The 21,435-nt window shown below is 50.7% G+C and overlaps 1 protein-coding gene across 1 annotated transcript in view; it reads left to right on the top strand.

Annotated features, from left to right (window-relative positions):
* The window catches only part of CACNA1G (calcium voltage-gated channel subunit alpha1 G), a 100,476-nt gene that overhangs the window by 54,383 nt on the left and 24,658 nt on the right, over window positions 1-21,435 (top strand). Inside the window, exons 20-28 of the mRNA XM_065735509.1 lie at window positions 2,568-2,668; window positions 3,609-3,732; window positions 6,559-6,627; window positions 7,426-7,610; window positions 13,088-13,214; window positions 16,183-16,308; window positions 16,917-17,006; window positions 17,469-17,682; window positions 20,417-20,467. Coding sequence (XP_065591581.1) covers window positions 2,568-2,668; window positions 3,609-3,732; window positions 6,559-6,627; window positions 7,426-7,610; window positions 13,088-13,214; window positions 16,183-16,308; window positions 16,917-17,006; window positions 17,469-17,682; window positions 20,417-20,467 — 1,087 coding nt within the window. The remainder of the gene's footprint in view (window positions 1-2,567; window positions 2,669-3,608; window positions 3,733-6,558; window positions 6,628-7,425; window positions 7,611-13,087; window positions 13,215-16,182; window positions 16,309-16,916; window positions 17,007-17,468; window positions 17,683-20,416; window positions 20,468-21,435) is intronic.

Genomic DNA, 21,435 nt, shown 5'->3' with positions numbered 1-21,435 from the left:
GCTATTGCACTTTTTCCTGTGCCGCCCTGCCCCCCAGACCCCCCCAGCATGCCCCCACTGCACAGCTAAAACAAAATAATCAGGTCCCAAGCGCCTCTGTGCTGCTTCCAGCTTGCCTGGAGGTCTGTTACTGCTCACAGAGTGTTTTTCAGCAGCTCCCCCCTATCCTTATAATAAATCTTTTATAAATCTAACCCTCTCCCTTACTCCAAGGAGTGCATCAGTCATCCTTTAATGCCAGCTGCCTTTCATCCTGCCCTCAGAACTACATTAATATCTGGAATTTCTAAAAAAAGAAGCTATTTATCAGCAGCTCTCCTTAGCAGGGGCCGGGGGGGCCATGCTATGGGGCAAAGGCAGCAAACATCTCTGCACCACGGTGTGCAGAGGGGGGGCAGCCAGGGGAGCCCCCGGGGCTTCTGTGAAGCCACCAGCAGCCAAATTAAAGAGCAGATTCCTCCTCCCCCCCCCCCGCCCAGGCTTTAGTCATCCTGTCCAGGTGTGTTTTATGGGCAAATAGATACGATTTAAATAGCATAATTGATATATCTCTGGGAGCATAATGCAGGCTTGAGCAGCAATCAGGCTGATTGTGCACAGTGGATGTGTGTCTGGACCTCGCAGAGAAAGCGTTTGATGGCACTTGGGCTGGAAGCTCTCGCTTTTCATTCTGCAAGTTATCTTGCATTTGGAGCACATCGCCGAACCGTGCCCTTCCATCCGTGGAAATCTGGAGTCATCCTTTTGCTTTAGATTTCCGTGGCTGTTGTGTGGGACAGCTCCTGGCCCCGCTCAGAGCAGCACTGTGCTGCCCTCGTGCTGACACACCGAGTGGGGCCGCGGTGGAAGATCGCTTTCTGCCTTTGTTATCTGACTGAGCCCATGAACCACGGGCTGCAACAATTAGACAAACCCCAAAATATCTTTGGCATTACAATTGGACAAAAGAAATATAAAGAAGCATTCTGTGCTGCTGACGCATTACCATTCACTACAAATCCCCGTGATAAATACCAGAACTGCTTGGAATAGTAGATACTGCTGGAGAGCTTCCAGCTCGCAAAACGAACCGGACTGAGCCGCAGCGATGCTCCGTGTCCTGGGGCAGCAGCCGCTGCTCTCCCCACGACTTGGAGCAGACACCAGAGTTGATCCGTTTATTTCCCTTTGTTACATCTATGGATAATTCAGCGGAGCAGGCTGCTGGGAGGGACAGCACAACCCCACGGTGCTCTGTTAAATATAGTTCAGAGTGAGGGGAGGGGGCTGCCTCCTTGCCTGCAGTCAGAAAGGGAACCAGAACCCACTGGTGTGCTGGGCCCGGGGTGTGCTGGCGTGGAGGGGGGGGGGGGAATGATGAACGACTGAAGGAAGATGGTAGGAAAATCCAGCTTGTTTGTTCCTCATACCTCTCCTTTTGTTTTCACAAGGCTGTTTTCATTCTGTGAAGGGTTCAGGCTGTCACCAAATGCCTTCATTAAGGTGGGCACTACACTAGCAATTACCCCTTGCTAATGAGACCCCTGGCTGAGTGCATACAGTAGCAGAAATACTGCCTCCATTCCACTCAATTACCCTAACAAATCCCATTTTTACAGTCCAGAGTACTTCCCATTGCTAACAGCTTGGCTCCAGGCGAGGACAGAATCCCCCTTCCCCATTTCCCAGATGAAGTGCAGCTGCTGGAGCCCTGCTCCTCCTCCATGTCTGTGCTTTGCTGCAAAGTTGAGCTCCCAAGGGCCCATGCAGCCGTGCTCCCACACGTGTGCACAACCAGGCCCACGTGGGAGCAGGGAAGCAGGGGTAATGAATGAGCAGGATCTCATTTTAATTTGCGAATGTGAAGCGCTGCAGTGCCGCTGCACGCAGTGCTCTGCGGGTTCAGCTCCCTTTGGACACCCGAGGTGAGAAGGCCTAACCCTGAGGCTGCTGGAGGGGTTAATTCAGGGGAGCTGGATGACCTGTGCTCATGCAGGAGCCACAGTGCTCCCTTCTGCCTTCGTAATCCACAGCCTGATCTGGTCATGCTGAATGAGAGGCAGATGCTTGCCATCGCGTTCCTGCACTGAAATGCAGCTTCCAAATGGTTTCTTTGGCTTTCCAGTGGTGTGCAGACACAGGGCTCGTCCAGCAAGCAGCAGGAACCCCTCCCTCTGCTCCTCTGCTCTGGCATAAGCATTAGGCATAATTCAAAACAAAACCCATGAGGAGTCAGGTGAGCACCTGCTGAGAAGCTGGAGGGTTTGTGGCTGAACGGAGCAGGTTATGGGTCCTCTTGGATGAGGGTTTGACTTGTCATCTCCGTCCTTGTACATTGCCATATGCTGGATGCAGGCACTGTGCACAGGAGGCAGGAAGGTGTGACCGCAGGGGCTCATGTCACTGGCACAGCCCTAACTCTTCTAAGTCCTTTAGGGCAAGGTTGTTTTCCTTTGGTTTTACTGAGTACCTGGGGATATTTGCTCAGTTAAAGATTTCCCTGAATCCTTTCCTTGGGAGCTCTGGAGGTGTTTTTCCTCTCCCTGTTTTTCCTCCTGGTACATCTTTGCTCTCCGTTTTCCTCCTAGAGCAAAAGGGACCGCATGAAGGCCTGGCTCCGGGCACACCTCCCCGCCTGCTGCAAGGAGAGGGACTCCTGGTCCATCTACGTCTTCGCTCCTCATTCCAGGTAAGGCAGCTCATTGTGTGCTGGGCACTGATGTCTCAGAGTAATCTAACCTTGCAGCCAGTGCATGCTTACTTACATCACAGCAAAGGATCCTCCTTGACCTGCCAAAACCTCCTCTCAGTGCAGATTTCTCTGTGCTCCCTTCTCTCCCATGAAGGACCTGAGCACTGCCCTTCCTAAAGCCCAGCCATGGGGTGGGTGGGCTCCAAGACCCCAGTCTCGTTCTTTGGATGCTGCCCACACTTATCAGGAGTTTCCCGTGTTTGAGCTGGTGGGCCCTGGGCAGTGCTTGGGTTCATTCATACGGAGATTAGAGAGATTTTCAGAAACAGACTTAGGGGAATGTAATATGGTATTATAAATCCTGGGTCAGTGTACAGCCATCTGTCACAATAAATAGCTTCTGTTCCTGTGCTCATGTGCACTCAGCTCTTACACTGGAGGTATTTAGAATCACGGAATGGTTGGGTTGGAGGGGACCTCGAAGTTCAACCACTTCCAGCCCCTCTGCCGTAGGCAGGGTTGCTAACCACTGAATCAAGCACCACGTCAGGTTGTTCCAGACTCCATCCAACCATTTCTTCCTGGATAATAAGCCAGGAGCAGGCAGGGCTCGGACCCACACCTGGCTTTCTGTCTGAGCTGTGCAAGCAGCTGCTGTGCTTCCAGCAAGACTGAGTCCCCCATGAATGTTGCCGGGGCTGGAAATCTGTGGCTCTAATTTGAAATAGAACTTCGCAGCTTGAGTCCTCTCTTATTCATACACAGATGTGCCTGCAGCATGGGGCTCTGCCAGGGAGAAGATTGCAGAACTGTGGCTCTTCTGCTTTGCAAACAGGGAGCTCGGTTCCCTGGCTGAGCTGCAGGAGCACGCTGCTGTGCTGTCCCCAGCAGTCGAGTGCTAACAGTCTGTGTGCTGTCTTTTCTCCTTTCTTGGCAGATTCCGTCTGATGTGCAATAAAATCATCACACACAAGATGTTTGATCACATCGTCTTGGTGATCATCTTCCTCAACTGCATCACCATTGCCATGGAACGACCCAAAATCGAGCCTCACAGTGCCGTGAGTTTGAGGTTAATGTTTTCCATGCTCCTTGTGGAGGCAGGCTGCGTGGCTTGGCCCCTGCTGCTGTGCATTTGTGCTCATTCTTTTCCTTTTTGAAGTGCATGCAGTGCCACCAGAGGTGGGTACGGGGTAGGTACAGGGCCATGGTGTCCCAGGGAAGGCTTCCCCCCCCTCCTGCTCCACGTGCTGCTGCTGCTCTTGGCCACAGAGCAGGAGCACAGCTCATGAGCTGCCACACACTGAAGCTCCCTTAGCAATATCCCATTTCTGCAAGTATGATCAAGGCTCTAACACACGGCACAGGCACGACATCTGTCTCTGTTTCCTTCTCTGATCAACCTTCAGACACTCCTCTCTCTGCACAATGTTTCTTCCATCTGTTGTTCACGAGCACGTATGGATGGTGAGAAGGGAACGGGGTAACCATTCATTCTGTACTTTTCTCTCCCTTTTGTCTATGATCTTTGTTGTGACACATGGAAAACCGGGTTGATGTGTGCACTGTAATTCCATTCCCCTGAACCGTTGTGGTTTAATAGATTGCGTCGTGGTTTTTCAAGCCAGACCCTCACAGCACCGACTTCCATCACTCAGAGGGGCAGAGCCATCCGCTGCTCTTTTATTTTAGCATATTTTGTGGCTGAGATGTATGCTGGGCTCTTGCTGATGTATTCCAAAGATTGCTCATATCGCCATCGTATAGAATCACGGTTTGTTGTCGTAGGCGTGTCAGGCTGTTCATTTTCATGGATCTTCAGTGTTAGACCTCAAAACCGGAGTCTTGGCTGCTCTGTGCCTATTTTAAGCTTTCCTCATAGTCCTCTTTACTGAATTAGTTTGCCCGGAGGTCCCTCCCCTACATCCATTTTTTTCCTTTGATTATTGCGCAGCCGCGATGCAACACCTCGCAGCTGTGAGACGAGAGCAGGGCTGCCTGCCAGCCAATCTGGCAGGAGGAGATCACCCCGTGCCCCCCAGATGGGACACCCTTGAGATCCTACAGGCTTCCTCGAGCCCCTTGCCGTGCCCTTTGAGAGCTGCCATGCCTGGCTCTAAGAGGAGCTGTGGTTGCGTGGAGGCGAAGGGAGAGGTGTGAGGTGCTCGAGCAGAGGATCCCACAATCTGATGCCCAGCCTGAGCCTCCCCCGACACAGCTCCTCTGGACAATCTCTGCAGCCCTCTTTTGGACACTCCCTCCTTGTTTTATATCCTTTCTGCACTGTGGCACCCAGAACTGCACGCAGTGCTCAAGGTGGAGCGGCAGTGCTGTGATGTAGAGCAGACAGTCTCTTCCCTTGCCCGGTTGGTGATGTCGTGCTTGGTGCATCCCAGCAGCATCAGACTGTAGCCAAAATGAGACTGAAGCGTGGCATCCAGTGCTGGAGCTGAGCTTGAGCTGTGCTGTGTGCGCAGCAGCAGGGAGCACGGCTGCCAGGAGCAGCACCCATGCCCTGCTCACAGGGACAGAGCTCTCATCTGGGAACCTGGAGTTAGTTTAGCTTGAGTTGGTTAAAATAACTGTCCTTTGCCTCTCCGAGCTGTGGATTTTCTATCTGTTTCACACGAGGTCTCATTCCCTGCCCCAGTTTCAGCTGGCTTATCGGAATGGGATGCTGCTGGCAACGCGCGCTCCCCATCTCAGAGTGCACGACATGGGCTGCGGAGATTATCCCCCAGCGCAGCCATGTGCTCACCAGGGAGGGCTGTAATATCCCCATCTCTCCCACACGCTATTGTTGTTTTATCTCCAGCACCACCAGCAGGTCCCTGCCCTTCCCCGTGCCCTGCCCGCCCCGCAGCACTCCTTTGTGTGCCCAACAGAGACAGTTCCTATCGCGGCTCCCGCAATCACACTGCAGGTCCAGGACCTCATTAATTATGGGCCTAAGATGGAAACAAGCTGCTCTGTGGTTCCTGAGTCACTTTCAGTAAATCATGATCTGGCAAGTGAGAGGGTTGCCAAGGTGTTTTGTCCTATTTGAATTGCATCTCATTTTGCTCGAGAGATCTGCTTCTCTTACAGAATTGCTCTGTAGGGAGCAGCAGAAATAAATCCCAAATTGTTATTAGCAGAACTGGGGCTGGTTCAGTTGTATGCACACAGCACCACTGTCTTCCAGCTTCCACCTTCTGCTGTCCATTTCTCAGTGCAGGCAATCAGAGATTGCTTAGGGATTAGAGAGAAGTGTAATTTATTTAATGATCATCATTAAAAGGAAAGGTTTCTGCTAACTACAGATAGGGAGCCAGGCCACGGTCTCATCTGTAATCACTAGCTGCTGTTGCAGCGCAGTGGCAGTGAGGAGTGCACGGTCTGGTGGATAGTGCAGGGACTGAGAGATGAGCTGAGGCTGCTGGGCTCCGTGCCCAGCTCCAGCCCGTGGCTCTGGGCAGAACGACCCTTTGGGGCAGCTCTCAGCTGGCAGCAGCCTCCAGAGCTCTGCTGGCTTCGGTGGAGCCGGGACAGGTCCTGGCAGCTGCACTGCAGCCTCCCCTGGGCCCCGCTGGCCCTGCAGCACAGCCGTGCTGACACTGGCTTCGTGTACTGGGGAATTGGGAGCGTGCTGATATTTGCACTGTGCGGTGACGTCTGCAGGTGAGAGGCAGAGAGAGATTTGGCAAGTGGGTTCCAAGGGCAGCCCATGTCCCTGTGCCTGCCGGGGGGGCTGGCGGCGGTTCGGGGGGGCAGGTGGTAGTTTTGGGGTCTGCTGGTCCTTTGCCCTCTGCCTCAAAGAAGACTCCACCTGAGAGCAGTCAGCGGCCGCACAGATCCCTGCAGTGCAGCAGTTTGTAAAGCCTCAGCTCTCCTTTTCTCTTCCGTAGGAACGGATCTTCCTCACGCTCTCTAACTACATCTTCACAGTTATCTTCCTGACGGAGATGACAGTTAAGGTGAGTGAAGCTGGAGTGTAAGTGTGCCTGCCCTGTATTAGTGATATCTTGTTGCAGTGGATGTGCAAAACCCCTGGGCCAGCCAGCGATGAGCGAGGTGAATATTTTCATCTTCTGAACCACGTTTGAATACCCACCACACACCTTACCCCGAGCACGTTCTGCATCGAAGCAATTTCACTGAAGTTGCTCTTGATTTACACCATTACGGGATGCTTCAATTCAGCAGTCCTCCCCTGTTCAGCAGAGCTCTTGAGCACATGCTCAGCACCAGCCATGCATGTAAGTCCCATTGTCTCCAACGTCCCATTGTCCTCACAGTCCGGGCAGCTATGTGCCTTCCCGAGGAGCGCAGACTGGAGCACACTGAAACATTTTGGTGGGTGTGAGGCTCAGAAACACACTGCTGTAAATCTCTCTTGTGTAATTTATAATGATCTCGCAGAACAATTGCTCTTTGGAAAGCTTCTCGAGTTTCCATGTTGGCCAAGCTTGGGTAGGGCTGCTTGGGTCAGCCACGCTGCACCTTCCCTCCAGGATTCTATAGGAATAAAGCTTGTCTTAGCTGCACTAAAAATATATCAGCTGTGAGGGACAATGCGGGATGTATCTGCAGAGTTATTGTACAGCCCTTGAAACATAACACTTTGCTGATTTGTCTAATTAGGTTTCTGTACTGGGAAGCAAATGGACTTGCAGACGTGTATCTGTAAATAATGCGTGCTCAGCAGGTTGCTAAGTGGGAGAAACGTATCGGATGCAAAAGTCATAATCTGTTGTAACTTGTTGTCCGGGCAGGTGGTAGCACTGGGCTTGTGTTTTGGAGAGAAAGCCTACCTGAAGAGCAGCTGGAACGTGCTGGATGGGGTGCTGGTCCTCATCTCCGTCATCGACATCCTCGTCTCCATGGTGTCGGACAGTGGCACGAAAATCCTGGGGATGCTGAGGGTGCTGAGGCTGCTGAGGACACTGCGGCCCTTAAGGTGAGCAGAGGGCGAGGGAGACCTAAGGGGGCTGCACAGCAGCTGTGCGAGGGAAGGGCTGAGCTCTGCTGAGCCCTCAGCTCCTGCAGTGCTTTGGGACCTGCCCCTCGTGCAGCAGCCAGCTGATCGATGCCTCTTCTGCTCATTAAAACACACTTCCCCCGCTATTTGTGTTCTCATCTGCTCTGTGCAAAGTGCAGCTTAACATCTTCCCCCCCTTTTCCTTCAGGCAGTCAATGGCTTTTGTAACACAGGAGGAAATTAGTAGCAGGTGGCAGATCATTTTTAAGGAAACAGAGACCGAACTGTTGCTTAACCTGGAATGCAAGGAACCTTTCCCCCTCCATTCCCCACTAATCTGAGAATTTCCCTGGTGTGGTGAAAGCAGCCCCATCCCGGGCAGCAGCCCCCCTGGGCAGAGCATCCCCTGCCAGCAGCTATAGCTCCTGCCCCGTACCCCAGCACCAAGCTTTAGCTCCATGCTCAGTGCAGTCCCTCTTCAATACCGTTGTTGCTGTTCTGGTTATGCAGCAGCTAATAAACCTTCCTGCTCAAAGCACCTTTGTGTGCTTGTCGTATCTTCCTTAATAAGAGGTTCACTTTGAGTCGAGATTTTCACTTTTATGACAACAAAAAGGAGCCCGCTTCTGGCAGAAGGCGTTGTTTTACTGCTCTGGTGTGAACAGTAAGTCTAAATAACAGTGGCCATGCCCATGCTTAGGTATCATTCAAATGTTCTCAGCAGCTGTGGAAGGGAACCTGTCGAAGTGGGCGACGTGCATGTTGTGACTGCTGACTGTGAGGACATGAGCTGCTGTAATTGCTTTTGTCCGAGAGCTCACGGCGCCCGTACAACTAGGCTGACTTCCATGTGACTCAGATTCAGGCCTTATTTTCCTCGTGTGTCCCCCAGCATCTCCACATCAGCTGTTGTTTCTGGGGGCAGTTTCTGCCCGATCTCTGGACTGTAGGATCTGCTCTGCTTTTCTGCTCTGGCTGATTGTGGCCCACATTAAGATAACCTACAGAATAACCTGGATACCCCTGGGTAAAAGCAGGATCAGCTTCCCACCTCTGCCTGCGGGATGCAGTCCTCTGCAGCCGCTCGTGTCTGTGAGCAGTCCGCAGTCGTGGGGAGCAGTCCATGGTGCAGCTGCAGGGTGGAGGAAGAGCTGCCATCTGGAGCATGTGCAGGATTAGACCCTTCCTCTGCTATTCCATTCCTGTTGGCATTTGATCTGTTTTCTCAAGAGAGCGTCTGAGTGATTTCAGCCAACATACGGCTTCATACTACAAAGGAAATGTAAAAAGACAGCAACAAGCCCTTTCTCTAAATATGGTTGCAATCAGTTCTACTCCCCTGTAATTAGATTTGTAGGAAATGAAAAAGCAGCCATCAAAATAGGGGCTTTTCAGTAAGTCGTAAATCTCAGCATGTGGAAACCCATCTGCCTCAGCACTGCACATCTGGGCTGCCCCGTGTGGCTCTGCCCTCTCCGCCTGCACTGTCACTGCCCCATGGAGCTCAGGGACCCCTCTGCCCCTGACCCACATCTCCAGCTGGACTGACGCGGGATGGCAGCCGGCACTTGGTGCTTCGTGGCTCTGCTCCCCGTGTGGAGGTGGAGACCCCTATGGAGGCCAAGCCATGGCTTTTCCTTTCCTGGAAAGTGACTGCTCGCCCTCAGCACCAGGGAGGGGACCTGGCTGCCCTCTGTCTTCTCTTCCCATGGGTAAGGAGGACACTGTCAGAGAGGAGCCACAGCTGCCGTATTGATCTCAAAGTCAGGGACAGCCCTCGTCAGCTTGGCTTTGGCTTTCTGCTTGGTAATTGGAAGGAGTTCCTGCAAAAAGACCCGCCTTGTTCTGTCTCATTTTCTCCTTTGAGAACAGCTCTGCTGCTTTATGCAGCATTTAATGCTGCACATACTTCTGCTATTGGCACGGGCATAAAGAAGGTGCCACACATGCCAGTCATGGGCCCCTGATTGCATGACTGATTATCAGCTTCCAGACTGAATCCGTGAGGATTCAAGCCCAGTTTTATGACCAAAATTCCAAAAACATATTTACAAAGGAGTGACATTCAAAGATGTTTCCATGACCCTCTGATGTTTCAGCCAGTAGAGAGATTGCTTATACAATAACATTCCTTCCTAATGCGTTCAACCTGCTCTTGTTGGGATCAAGTGATGTAGCTTAAGATATAAGAGAAATCAAGACTGAAACCAGATTCAGAATTAATCTGGTTGGACTTCGGAGCTGTTTCATGGTCTACAGAGCCCAGGCTTTGGCTTTCAAAGCAGGTGGATAAATTATTCACTCTCCATACCATTGCGGTATCAAATAGTCATTTCATAGACTCTATCATATAATCTATCACCTTTGCTATTTTACTTCCTTTTAATCTGTGGAGGAAGGTCTCCATTAATGTCGATCTGCTGTTTCATCTGAGTGCTCCTTCTCCATCTGAGCGCTCTGTTCAGCAGGCTTTAAGTCAGCAAATGTGATCCTGCTGGGTGAGGTGGGCCATGGCTTCAGAACGTCTCACTCCAGGGGTTTAAGGGCACTGTGAGTGCAGAACCAGGAGGAACCGCAGGATTTGCATTTCTTCACACCGACTGAAAACTAGCAATAACTTCAGTTTCCCTATTTTTCGTATGCTTAGTGCAGACTGAAGTTGTCCTGAATGCCACACTGGTGACTGGAGGGCTCCGAACCGTGCGGGTCCTTCAGCAATGAAGTGCCAGAGTGGTGGGTCAGACAGTACAGGTGTGCAGGCCTGACATCAGCAGGATCTCTGGCAGTGCTGATGAGGTGCAGGGATGCTGAGCGCTGACATATTGGAGCTGACACTCACAATCTGGAAACGCTGAGTATTTCATTGGCACTTCTTTGAGAGTTATCAGACTCTCAAGAGAGCCAGCAGGAGTCTGCGTGGACTTGCCTCGGCGTTGGGTCCGACCGTCATTTCAAGGCAGCTCCAAGATCTGAAGGTTTTCATTAGTAAGAACTATTATTTTTCAGAATCTTTTCCAAGTCTTCTCTCCCTGTAGGGCTGGAAACAGCACTGGCACAGAGCTGCAATGGCAGCAGCTTTTACCCTCACGCATTCTGGTTTGAGGAATTCCCTGGTTGATCACGACTCAGAGCAGCCAAACACTGCAGCTTCTCAGCCCTTGTTTCTCAGTACACACAACTTTGCTGAGCCAGAGGAGTAACCTCTTCTCCATCTCTGCTGGATACCAAGCAGTGTTCCACAAGGGAAATCACTTTATTATTTCTAGAATAGGTTTCCTTAATAACTGTTGGAGAAAATTATCAACTTCAGACTCTGGAGACTAAATTTTGCCCTCGTTCCCCCAGATTTAAGGATGTTCCAGTAGTTAGACCAAAGGCCTTCAATTCAGAAGACCTGACATCCATTCTGCCCTGCGTAGCTATGGGCAGAACACCTGAGCCAAGGTCCCAGTGTACCCAATGTCTGCTGCATCCGGGAGCGAGATGCCTGCAGACCTCTCAGAGCACAACCTGTGCTGCTCCCGTGCCTCAGTTTCCCATCTGTAATATTGTGGTTGTAATATTTCACTCAGGACAGTGCAAGGGAAACATGTGAGGGATGGCAAAGATCTTCAGAACATCTGAGGATCCAGAAGAGAGATTCAGCCTCAAGCTGCCTGATGCATGGGGGGCACAGCATCCTCTGGAGCACCTCAGCCTGGGGTGCTCCTGCTCTCTGAGCCACCCAACCCCTCCTCATCTCTTGAAATACCGCAGATCTGAGGTGTTGGAATGAAGGAGCCACGAGAGCTACCTGGGAGGGACACCCAGTGTGAGTAATAGGAGCATCTGCCTTTGTGTGCTGCTGGGAAGGGAGCAGATGAAAATATCACCGTCTGCTTCTTTACAAAAGGGATAATTGACGATTTACCCTTGACATGTTGTGTAAATATTTAACCAGAAAAGTAGGAAATGATTTTTTCATTTTCAGGACACTGTTTAAAGCCATCACTCTCTAAAAGGGCCATTGCTGGCCCAGCGTCTGCTCAGGGTGTGGGGCAGGACGGGGCTCCTGGGGCTCGGCCGTGGTCCCCCCCACCCCACAGCCGGACCATACACGTAGGGCGCGGGGACGTGTCCGTGGGGATCTCTGCTGGGAGCACGAGGGACCAGAAAGGGGGAGAGAGGAGAAGGAGTTGGGTTCTCTCCAGGTGACGGAGCTCCAGGCGGTGCAGCTGCGTCTGGGGCCAAACGGCGGAGGCGGTGAGAAGACTCGGTGGCAAAAGAGAGAAGCAGGCAGAAACAAGCAGGAGGGGACATTTTCTGTGGCCCTCCCGCTGCAGGAGCTATTTCTGCTTTGGGAAAGCACAGCTCGGAATCACAGAATCATCAGATCTGCTGAGTTGGAAGCTTCTGTGGCAGAGTACAGAGCCAGCAAATGCTGAGCTCGGGCTGGCAGCGGGAGGGGGGCACGCAGCCCCATCAGAAGCCTTTGTCAGTGCCCCAGCTCTACACCTCCGTGGCCGTGAGCCTGAGCACCTCGTTCATCTTCCCAGCGTGGAGAGATGTGCGTAAGCCAATGCACATAAGCCTTGTTCTTTCATCATAGTGTTGTCTTTGAGAGTACAGTACAGTTTCTCCTCTTTTATACTCTGCCATGCTTCTGTTGTGATGTGCTCATTATTCTTCCCCACCTCCCCATGTAGCCTGGAATGTTATGCAGCACATGGCAGAGCAGAGCTGCAGAAAGGAGGTCGGATGCCTGTGATCCCCCTGGGGAGGTTCCCCCTGGATGCCAGCACTGCTTCCATACAGTGGGCACAAAGCTGAGCCCGTGGGGGCACCGAGGGGCAGCTCTGCAGGCGCACACAGGTCCTGCTTTACCACCAGGTCTGCAGGCAGCTGTAAGAACAGCTGCTGCTGTTCTGCCGAAGCGGGGAAATGAGGAGCTTTGCCTGGAACTACACAGGAATGCACTCTGGGAGGCCTCTGCAGTCCCAGATGTGCCACACAACGTACAGGTGTGTGCTTGTGGATGAAGCAAAGCTGGAGGCTGCATCCCAGGGAGGGCGTGGGCCAGGCTGGAAAGGAGAGAGCCCTCAATAAGAGAAAAATGCCACAGTGAGTGGCAGCATAAGAAGCTGATCAGGAAATGGACAGAGGATAGACAGTGGGTTAGATAGAATCATCACTCCAAGCTTTAAAAATTGCCCGTGTATCTTCCCTTCCTCCTGCACTGACCTTCCTAGCTCCTCACATGCGGTCTTCTCTCCTTCTTTCATGCGTGGCTGTGGGCATAGGCTGAGACAACTCTCCCTCAACAACCACAGAGTCCAATCTTCCAGACTTGTTTCTCCCATCCCAATTTTGTAGTTATTTGCCATTCTAAAATATTCTCTAATGCCATCTTCTCCACATCAGAGGCAGAACTGGGCAGGGGCAGGGCTGACAGGCTTTGTGCTTCCTTGCCCCCACAGAGTCATTAGTCGAGCCCAAGGACTGAAGCTGGTGGTGGAGACGCTCATGTCATCCCTGAAGCCCATTGGGAACATCGTGGTCATCTGCTGTGCCTTTTTCATAATCTTTGGGATCCTGGGAGTTCAGGTGAGTCCCTGTAGGTGTCTGTAGCACCGGGCACCCTTCTGAAACCAAACCTTCCTGGGGAATTCTTCCTTCCAGCAGGGAAGAAGCAGCGTTCCCATTATTGATCAGCCATTAAAAGCTCACTAACGAATACAGCCTAACAACAGTGTGCAGCCACGTGTGTCGCTAGCTGTAGCTGGAGTAGCAGTGATCAGAGCCACAGAGCAGGGTTGGGTTTGTTTTTTTCTGGTTCCATTGAGGTCCTGTGCCCGTGCTCAAGACATGCATGCTGGCATTGCAGCTGTAATTTTGCCATAGTTAATGGCTCAGAATGAATCAGACCCAAGGGCTTAAGCAGCTCTCGCTCCCACCTCAGCAGGACAGCGTGGCCTTCCTAGTGCTCTCAGAGCGCATTTATTTCTGATGTTCCAGTCGTGGCTGCGTGTCACTTGATGTGTTGAACTCTCTTGAAGCTTTTCTGTTGCGTGCAGTGGTACGAAAGCCAACACGATGACCCCCTCAGAGGCTCAGAATGGGCTTTCTTCATCCCTTCCCCGCCACAAGGACTTCTGCTCTGCCTCCAGCAGGACATAAATCAAACTATTTCTCCACTTTCTTTCTTCCCCTGGCCACACCACAGTGGAGTGAGGCCCGAAGCATGACATGTACTGCCAGAAAACCTCAGCTCAGGGAAACTTAAATCCCATTCCGGTTCACTCTGTGAGATAACATGGGGACATCACTTTCCTTCTAGGCTGAAAGCAGTAGGGAAATAGAGGCTTTCAAGGCTGGAATCACTGGTGTGTAAACTCCAGAGAGACTCTGACCTGGAGATTCATTCAGATTCCGACAGTTTGTATAACTGAAAGCTTGCAGAAATAGAGCTCTCCACGCCTGATTCCTGCTGGCACTGCTAGCAATATCCTCAGTCCCAGCAGTGCAGGAACCCAGGGGAAAAAGCGGCAGAGTTTCCAATTTAATTGGTTTCCCATTACCTGAGAGGAAGAGATTGTTTCATATAAATACTCCGACATAACACGTATTTCTCTCTGAAAGTGTACCCGGCCTGTCGCAGCCAGCTTTGGGAAGCAGCTCTGCTTTGCTTTGTTTCAGAAAAGTGTCTTATATAATATTTTATACTAATATACTGCATAAATAATAAATACAGCACAGAAAATAAACAGAGGAGAGAACTGTGCCATCCGTAACCATCGGCAGCTAGATTGGCTTAGTGTCACTGCACAACCACCTCCATCCGTTATACTGAAGCGATTCATAAACCCAAACATATCCCCTAAAACAGCATAAAACTCAGACATGGGAAAATTTAGGCCAGCCAGCAAAACTTGCAGTACGCCCTTCGAATTTCCTCCCTGCTAGTTGTGATTGCTTCCCCCAGTGACTCGCTGCCTTATGCTAAGTTGTGACTATTGGTGTGCTTCAGGGGTGGATATGAGCAGGGCTGATCTTGTATTCAGGAAGCAAAATTCCCTGTTAATGTCGATGTGTCATTGGGTGTAAGATGAGGGCCGTAACTATTGCTATAAAAAGATGATCCCTCAAAGTTGCAGTTGGTTTTCTCCACGTAAGGAGATCAAAGTACAGCTTTTATGCCATGAAAATTCAGACCTGGGAGCTTCTCATGACATCTTGTCTAAGCCAGACTGCTTCTGTCGTGGTGCTGGTCCACGTGCAGATGGTGATTAATCAGACACCAGAGACAGGCTGATAGTACACCTCCAATCCCTCGGCCTCTCCTTTCTGGCAGTGCTGGCAGCTGGAGCTCTGACTGGCAGCATTTGTAGGGCTCGGGCCTTGTGCTTCCAACTCAGATAGAAGCTGTGTTAGTGCTCCAATGCAGTCCGGCTCCAGGAGAAACTGCATTTATAGACAATATATTAAAACAGTTGTTTACCTTCCTGCTTAATTAAAACTTTCTGATCTGTGCAAGCTATATCTCCCCTGTCTGCCTTACACATGGTAGTGTTTCTCTGTGGAAAGATCAGGGAATACTCTCCTTACATCCAGGAGTTTTATGGTTGCGTTGGATGGTGATTAACTTTGCATGCCCAGAGAACATCCTTCTGCTGCTGTGGATTCCTGAAGGAAACCCATGGAGTAATGTGTGGGTTTATCTTGTTAGCTATTATTTCCGCTGATACTCATCTACAACAGCAGACCAAATCCCATCAGCATCATTTCTCTGTATACCCAGGTGATGTATTAAGAAGCGGGTTGCCGGTTCTCCCCAAAAGAGTAGCTTCTGTCAGCAAACAAAGCTGGCAGTCTGGCAGGCTGCGAGCCCCCCGTTCCTCCGGCATCAATCATGCTGTCTGAAGCAGTCCTCGTCCCCCGCCACTGCCTGGAGTTAAGTGCAGGGAGGCTGCTGTTTGTAGATCAGGACTTTGCTTCCCAGGAGCTGCATCGCTCCTGGCTTACACCAAAGTAAGAAAGGTCAGGATCAGGTACCCAGCACCAGCCTGACTGTCTCGCATGAGGAATATCTTCAGAGCCCAGCAGTGGCTGGAGAGCAGCATTCAGACCCGAGCCGGAGCGCTGCCAGCCCGGCACGCAGCACGGCCCAGCTGCAGCACATCGGCTGTGCCTCGAGTGCCACCTGTGCTCAGCGGGCACGGCCCCATCACACCGCATTGCCCAGTGGCTCCAGGGCCAGCATGGCTAGCTGGGTCTCAGAGCTGGCCCAGCGATGAGCCCGGCAGCAGGAGGCAGCACGCAGGTCTCAGTGTGCTGACCCGGAGCACCCAGCACACTGCATGGGCTCCCGAACCGCTGTGAGATCACACGTTTGCTCATTAGGTGCAGATCAGGCAGGTGCTCTGTGGGTTACCCGCACGAACACGGCTGTTTTCCTCAGCTCATCTGGTCTGCACGGGCTGTGCAGAATTCCCCGTGAGAAATATCCATCCTCTGTGGAGAAATCCTGTGGTCCGAGACATTACCTTTCCTCTCTTCTTTGTGTGTTTTGCAGCTTTTCAAAGGCAAGTTTTTTATCTGCCAGGGGGAGGACACCAGAAACATCACAAATAAATCGGATTGTGCAGAAGCAAGCTACAAATGGGTCCGGCACAAGTATAATTTTGATAATCTCGGCCAGGTATTAATAGCACGGTAATCTGCTTCTTTGCTCCTTTACCTCCTTGACTTTAAACCTGTGCATTATTATCCCGTGGGATTTTCTTGCAGGGCACTGCCAGTCACAGTAAATATTCAGTTCACATACGCAGCATTCTGTCTCTGTAAATCCCAGAGGTGGTGTTTCCAAGCAGCCACACACTTCTTTTCAGAACAGAACAAGCACATGTGGCTTTGTGGAGTACTTAATTGCTTCACTGCTACATAACAAACCAAATATATCTTGCAGAAGAGCTTGTCTAATAGAGCCGGACACTTCCAACCATCTCTGCAACACTGCCTTATTTTAGCCGCATGGCAAGGACTAATTAGCAGGGAGCAGCAGAGACCTGCAGGGTGGAAACGAAGCTGCTTTGTGTTCAGCTTTGTGGTTTCCGAATTAGCTCTCATTGCTGAACCATGTTCTGACACTGATGGGTTTTTGCTGCCAGGAGAAACCTTGGGCATCAAAGTGCCCCATTATCAGCCAGGTAATGATGATCTCCAGACAGGAAAGGGCAAAGAGGAGTAAAGTGTTACGAGTGAAAAATCTCTCCTGCAACTCCTTGCAACTCTTCTCTGTTTTTCTAGGCCCTGATGTCTCTCTTTGTTCTGGCCTCCAAGGATGGCTGGGTGGATATCATGTACGACGGCCTGGATGCAGTGGGAGTTGACCAGCAGGTACGTGCTGCTGTGGGCATGAGCCAGCAAGGGTGGCCAGAACAAAAAGGGGAGGTGAGCTGGGAGGGAGGCACAGCAAGGAGCTCTGGGTTTGAAGCCAGCCTTTTCCCTATAGATTTTGCCACACTGTTGGTGTAGCAAGGCTGCAGCAGAAGAACTGTGCTTGCTGGAGAGTGAAGGTGAATTCTAGAGCAATCTGGGCATTTCAGGAGAAAGGAACTGCTCTGTGTGGGCATGGGTTTTCAGTGAGGGCTATGGTAGCTATGTGGTTCTCAGCACACTTTGTGATTTGGGTCTGTTCTGCTGAGCCATCTGAGAAGGCACAGGTTGTCACAGAGAGCAGAGCACGCTGCCCTGCCTCAGAGGAGCACCCGCTGTCGAGACGGTGGACGTAAGAGCTGTAAACGTTTGCTCCCTATTTTTTAAGTTCTCACTGACATTTGCCTTCCATCTCCTTTGCAGCCAGTCATGAACTACAACCCGTGGATGCTCCTCTACTTCATCTCCTTCCTGCTCATCGTGGCCTTCTTCGTCCTCAACATGTTCGTGGGGGTCGTGGTGGAGAACTTCCACAAGTGTCGGCAGCACCAGGAGGAGGAAGAAGCCAAGAGGAGGGAGGAGAAGAGGCTTCGCCGGCTGGAGAAAAAGAGAAGGAGTAAGGAGAAACAGATGGCTGGTCGGTAGTCTTTCCACATCTTTCTGAGTCCTGCTTGACCTTCCACACAATCCCCTCTCCCCTCCCCTCCCTTTCTCGCGTCTGGTGATCATTCTTCTCCTAAAAGCATGTCCAGCTATGAAATTTGCATGAAGGAAATAGTGTGGTTTTAGGCTGAGCAAGGAGACATGGAAGCCTTTCTAATCACTGCGTGATTTGCAACGACCTTCCCATTGGAGGTTATTTAAATTCAAAAAATAATGATTACCAGACCTCGAGCTTCTTGGATGGCAGAGCTCAGTGTTACACAAATAGTGACAACTGCAAAGATCAGCAGTGCCGGATGGCACCGTCAATCTTCCGAGTCATGAGCACTGTTGCTGATAACTGGATTCACTATTTGGTTTATTACAGCCTTGTAATGCCACAGTGATGCAACCTGTCCCATTTATCAAGCAGGATTATTTATTGGCACGGTAGCACCACTGCTATTCAAGAGTGTAATAAAATAATGGAGGCATCTCGTTCTAGTAATGCTTAAAAACCCCTTAGAGAAACATATCAATGCATTTGCTTGAGAAATACAGATTAGAAAGCAAAAGTGGCGGAGAAGAGTAACTAAGTAGGCAAAATGGCAGTGATGCAAATTGCACCGAGCCCTGAGCTCTCTGTGCACGCTTGAAGACCTCCTAGAGGATGCTTTGAAAGGGAAAGGTGCTCAGCCTCTGCTCTGTCAACAGTCTTCTATCTTTGTCTTCGGGTTTTTTTTGTTTGTTTGTTTTTTACTTTATTTTGGTTGAAAAATTAAGGAGCAAGTCAGGCAGATGGGTCAGATGTACTCTTCTCATGTGGTCTCCTCTGCCCATAGGTTCTCCTTTGCCCTTCACGTCCATGGCCTCACTCTTCCCCCCCAGTCTGTCCTCCTGCTTCTCTCCATGTCCCCTTTCACATCTCTTCTCTATCTCTGGCAGACATCAGTACTATTTAAGAGACTGTCTGATCAAGCACTTGTTCTGAGAGCTGGTAATATTAAGTCTGTTTTATTTTTTTGAATAACCCAAGAGGCATTTAATAGCTGTGGCAGGCCTAATTGCACAGCCGCACAGCACAAGCATACCTCAGCCTCTCACCATTCAGCACACATGCAGCACTTTCCCTTCTCATTATGTGCCATTACATTCCCAGGTTTTGTAACCGATAGGGTTATCACACCAGCCTCTGGGCATCAAAATTTGCTTTATGCCAAGGGCCTGGCTCCATGGGAAGATGGAGTTTTCCCTTGGGAGTGATGGAAACACTGTAGGGGAACTGCTGAGTCACAGCCTCAATCAATGATTGAGCACCTGGAGCAGGGAAACAGCCAACCCTGGGAACACAGCTGAAAGCAATTCACCTGTGTGACCAGAAGGTTCCACCCCTCCCTGAGCCTCATTTCAGGGCTGGCTGCCACAAGGGAAGGGTCTCTACCTGGAGGTCCCTCCTTTTGGAGTGTTTGGTGAGCCCTGATTCTTGGGATGGGTACGCAATTTTTTCTTTCTTTAAATGAATTGTGACCATTACTCTTTTTGGGTAATTTAGAACTGGTTATCTGCCATTTTCTTTCCCTATAAATGCTTCAGACTATTCTCAGTTAAGTGAGATCCAGGTGGAATTGGTGCTGCCTGGGAACCTCTTTTGGTCAGCCCAATTTCGCAGACACTGTTTTAGGCCAATGGTGTAGAAAATGCTTTTAAACACAAAAAAGAAATAAACACCAAATAGGAATATCCCTATTTAAAGTTGCAGTTTTGGAAGGCAGACGTAGAAGAAAAATAGATGTATAGTTATTATGGATGACCTTATTTATCATGCTAGAGGAACTAGATGAAGAAAAGACCTAAGTCTGGGCAGTTTCCCAGCAGGAAGGAATCACAAACCGTCCTTGGAGATACAGTTATTCATTCAGTCCTATGAAATGTCTAATTAAAGAGGCAATAAACAGCTGCTTTATTGAGGATCAAATATTGCTGAGAATTCAATTGCCATAAAAGCCTTTGAAGAGCAAAGTCTGAAGCCCTCCAAATCTCTTCACAACAGTTTTCCCTGTTCGTGTTCAGCAAAACGTTGTCTTTAATCGACCGTGTCTAGCTTTGCCCTCAGAGCTGACAGATACCATTGCTTAGCTTCATCCTGCATGGCAGGAGCTTGCAGGCAATCCAAGTTAGGGACTGTGCCAACAACTGCATGGGGGCTCCTTCTGGCAGGGCGTCCTGAGCGTCCCTCAGTGCCCAAACCCACCTACGGATGTCTGTTCTTCATGCAGCCAGATGTAGCCATCTAACAGTTGTTTTTCTTCATAGACTTTTCAAACGCAGTTCCCCAGTCTGACATCTGCAAAGCAGAGAAGTGTGTGGGACCCCCCCCGGTTTGGTGAGGTGTGGGCAATGCAGTGGCTGCTGCCAGGCGCTGGCCCAGCAGGATGTGTGCCCTACCTCAGGTACCCGGTCTGTCCTTCAGGACTGCCTCCTCCTCCTCCTCATCACCAAGCCAGGGCACACTTGGGGATCTCTTGGGCTTCCACCGTGGGAAGAGCACGAGAGCCCTTCGTTTTTCCCGATGAGCCCCAGTACCCGAGCCCGCCCTCCATGAGATGCGAGGAGAGGATCCGCCAGGAGATACTCAGTGGAGGCAATGGAGAGCCACGGGCACCTCTGACGGGGAAGGGAAGTCTTGCCGCGTGTCCTGCCGGATGATTAATGCCGTTTCGTTCTTTTAGATCTAATGCTGGATGATGTGTTAATGGAGAGCACAGCCAGTGCAGTGCAAGGTACTGGGAAGCTGTCGCGTCTCGTCCCACGTGAATGGCAGTGCTGTGTAACTAACGGCTGGCCACGCTGCTGTGAGGCATCCCACTAAACCATGTGTGTGGTGCAAGGCTCGGGTGCTTCCCTCGTGGCACACGTCTCGTTCTGACTGCAGGTCTGCCGACCTGGCTCAGGACTGACACCTGCAAATCCTTAATTTATCCTTTGGTCATCTTCTGTTTTTTTTTTCAGTCATTTTTTTTCTTCTGGTTTTTGTTAAAGCGCTGTCAGACGTCTCATGGCTTCTCTTCGTGGTTTTTTTTTTTTGGTTCTTTTTTTGTTGTTGATGTTCGTTTGTTTCTTCTCAGAGAATAATGACTGGGCTGTGAAAGGGATCCTTGATTTGTTTACTCTGGCTTTCCGACCACAGGCTGAGGAGTCTGAGCAGTTTGCAGGGCAGGCAGGGTGGGTGGGCAGACCTGCTGAAGGAGGTTGTTTTATTCCTTCTCCACCCTTTGCCTCCGCACAGGGAGGTACAATACAGCAGGATGAGGCCCAGGATCAGCCCCACACCGACCTCCAGCAGGGCTGGAATTAAGTGATCTTTCAAGTCCCTTCCAACCTAAGCCATAGCACGATGCTACGATGAGGGGTATCTGTAGTTCTACCAAACCTATGAATTCTGGACACTGATTGAGAGCTGCTCCATCCGTGGGCCTCTCCTGGGTTAAAAGGAGTAAAGGCACTGCCTTGTGCCCTCTGCAGGACTCAGGCCGTGCCCTGCCCCGTGACTTGCCATGCACTGCCATCAACCTGTCCCTTTTTACTTTCAGGAGAAGCTTTGATCAGGCAAGCAGGTTTTGTTTAATTCGTAGCTCACAATTATTAGCCTGAATAATCTGCCAACATAGAAACAAATATATCTGTAATTTTCAACAGAAATAATACTCTGGGAAAATTGTGCTGTTAAAACTCTCACCTGTGAAAAATT

The sequence above is a fragment of the Cyrtonyx montezumae genome, unplaced genomic scaffold (assembly GCF_038088225.1).
Source record: "Cyrtonyx montezumae isolate F1298 unplaced genomic scaffold, pur_monq_1.0 scaffold_19, whole genome shotgun sequence".
NCBI lineage: Eukaryota > Metazoa > Chordata > Aves > Galliformes > Odontophoridae > Cyrtonyx > Cyrtonyx montezumae.
The sequence above is the reverse complement of the archived record's forward strand: the minus strand, read 5'-3'. Positions and strand labels throughout refer to the sequence as shown.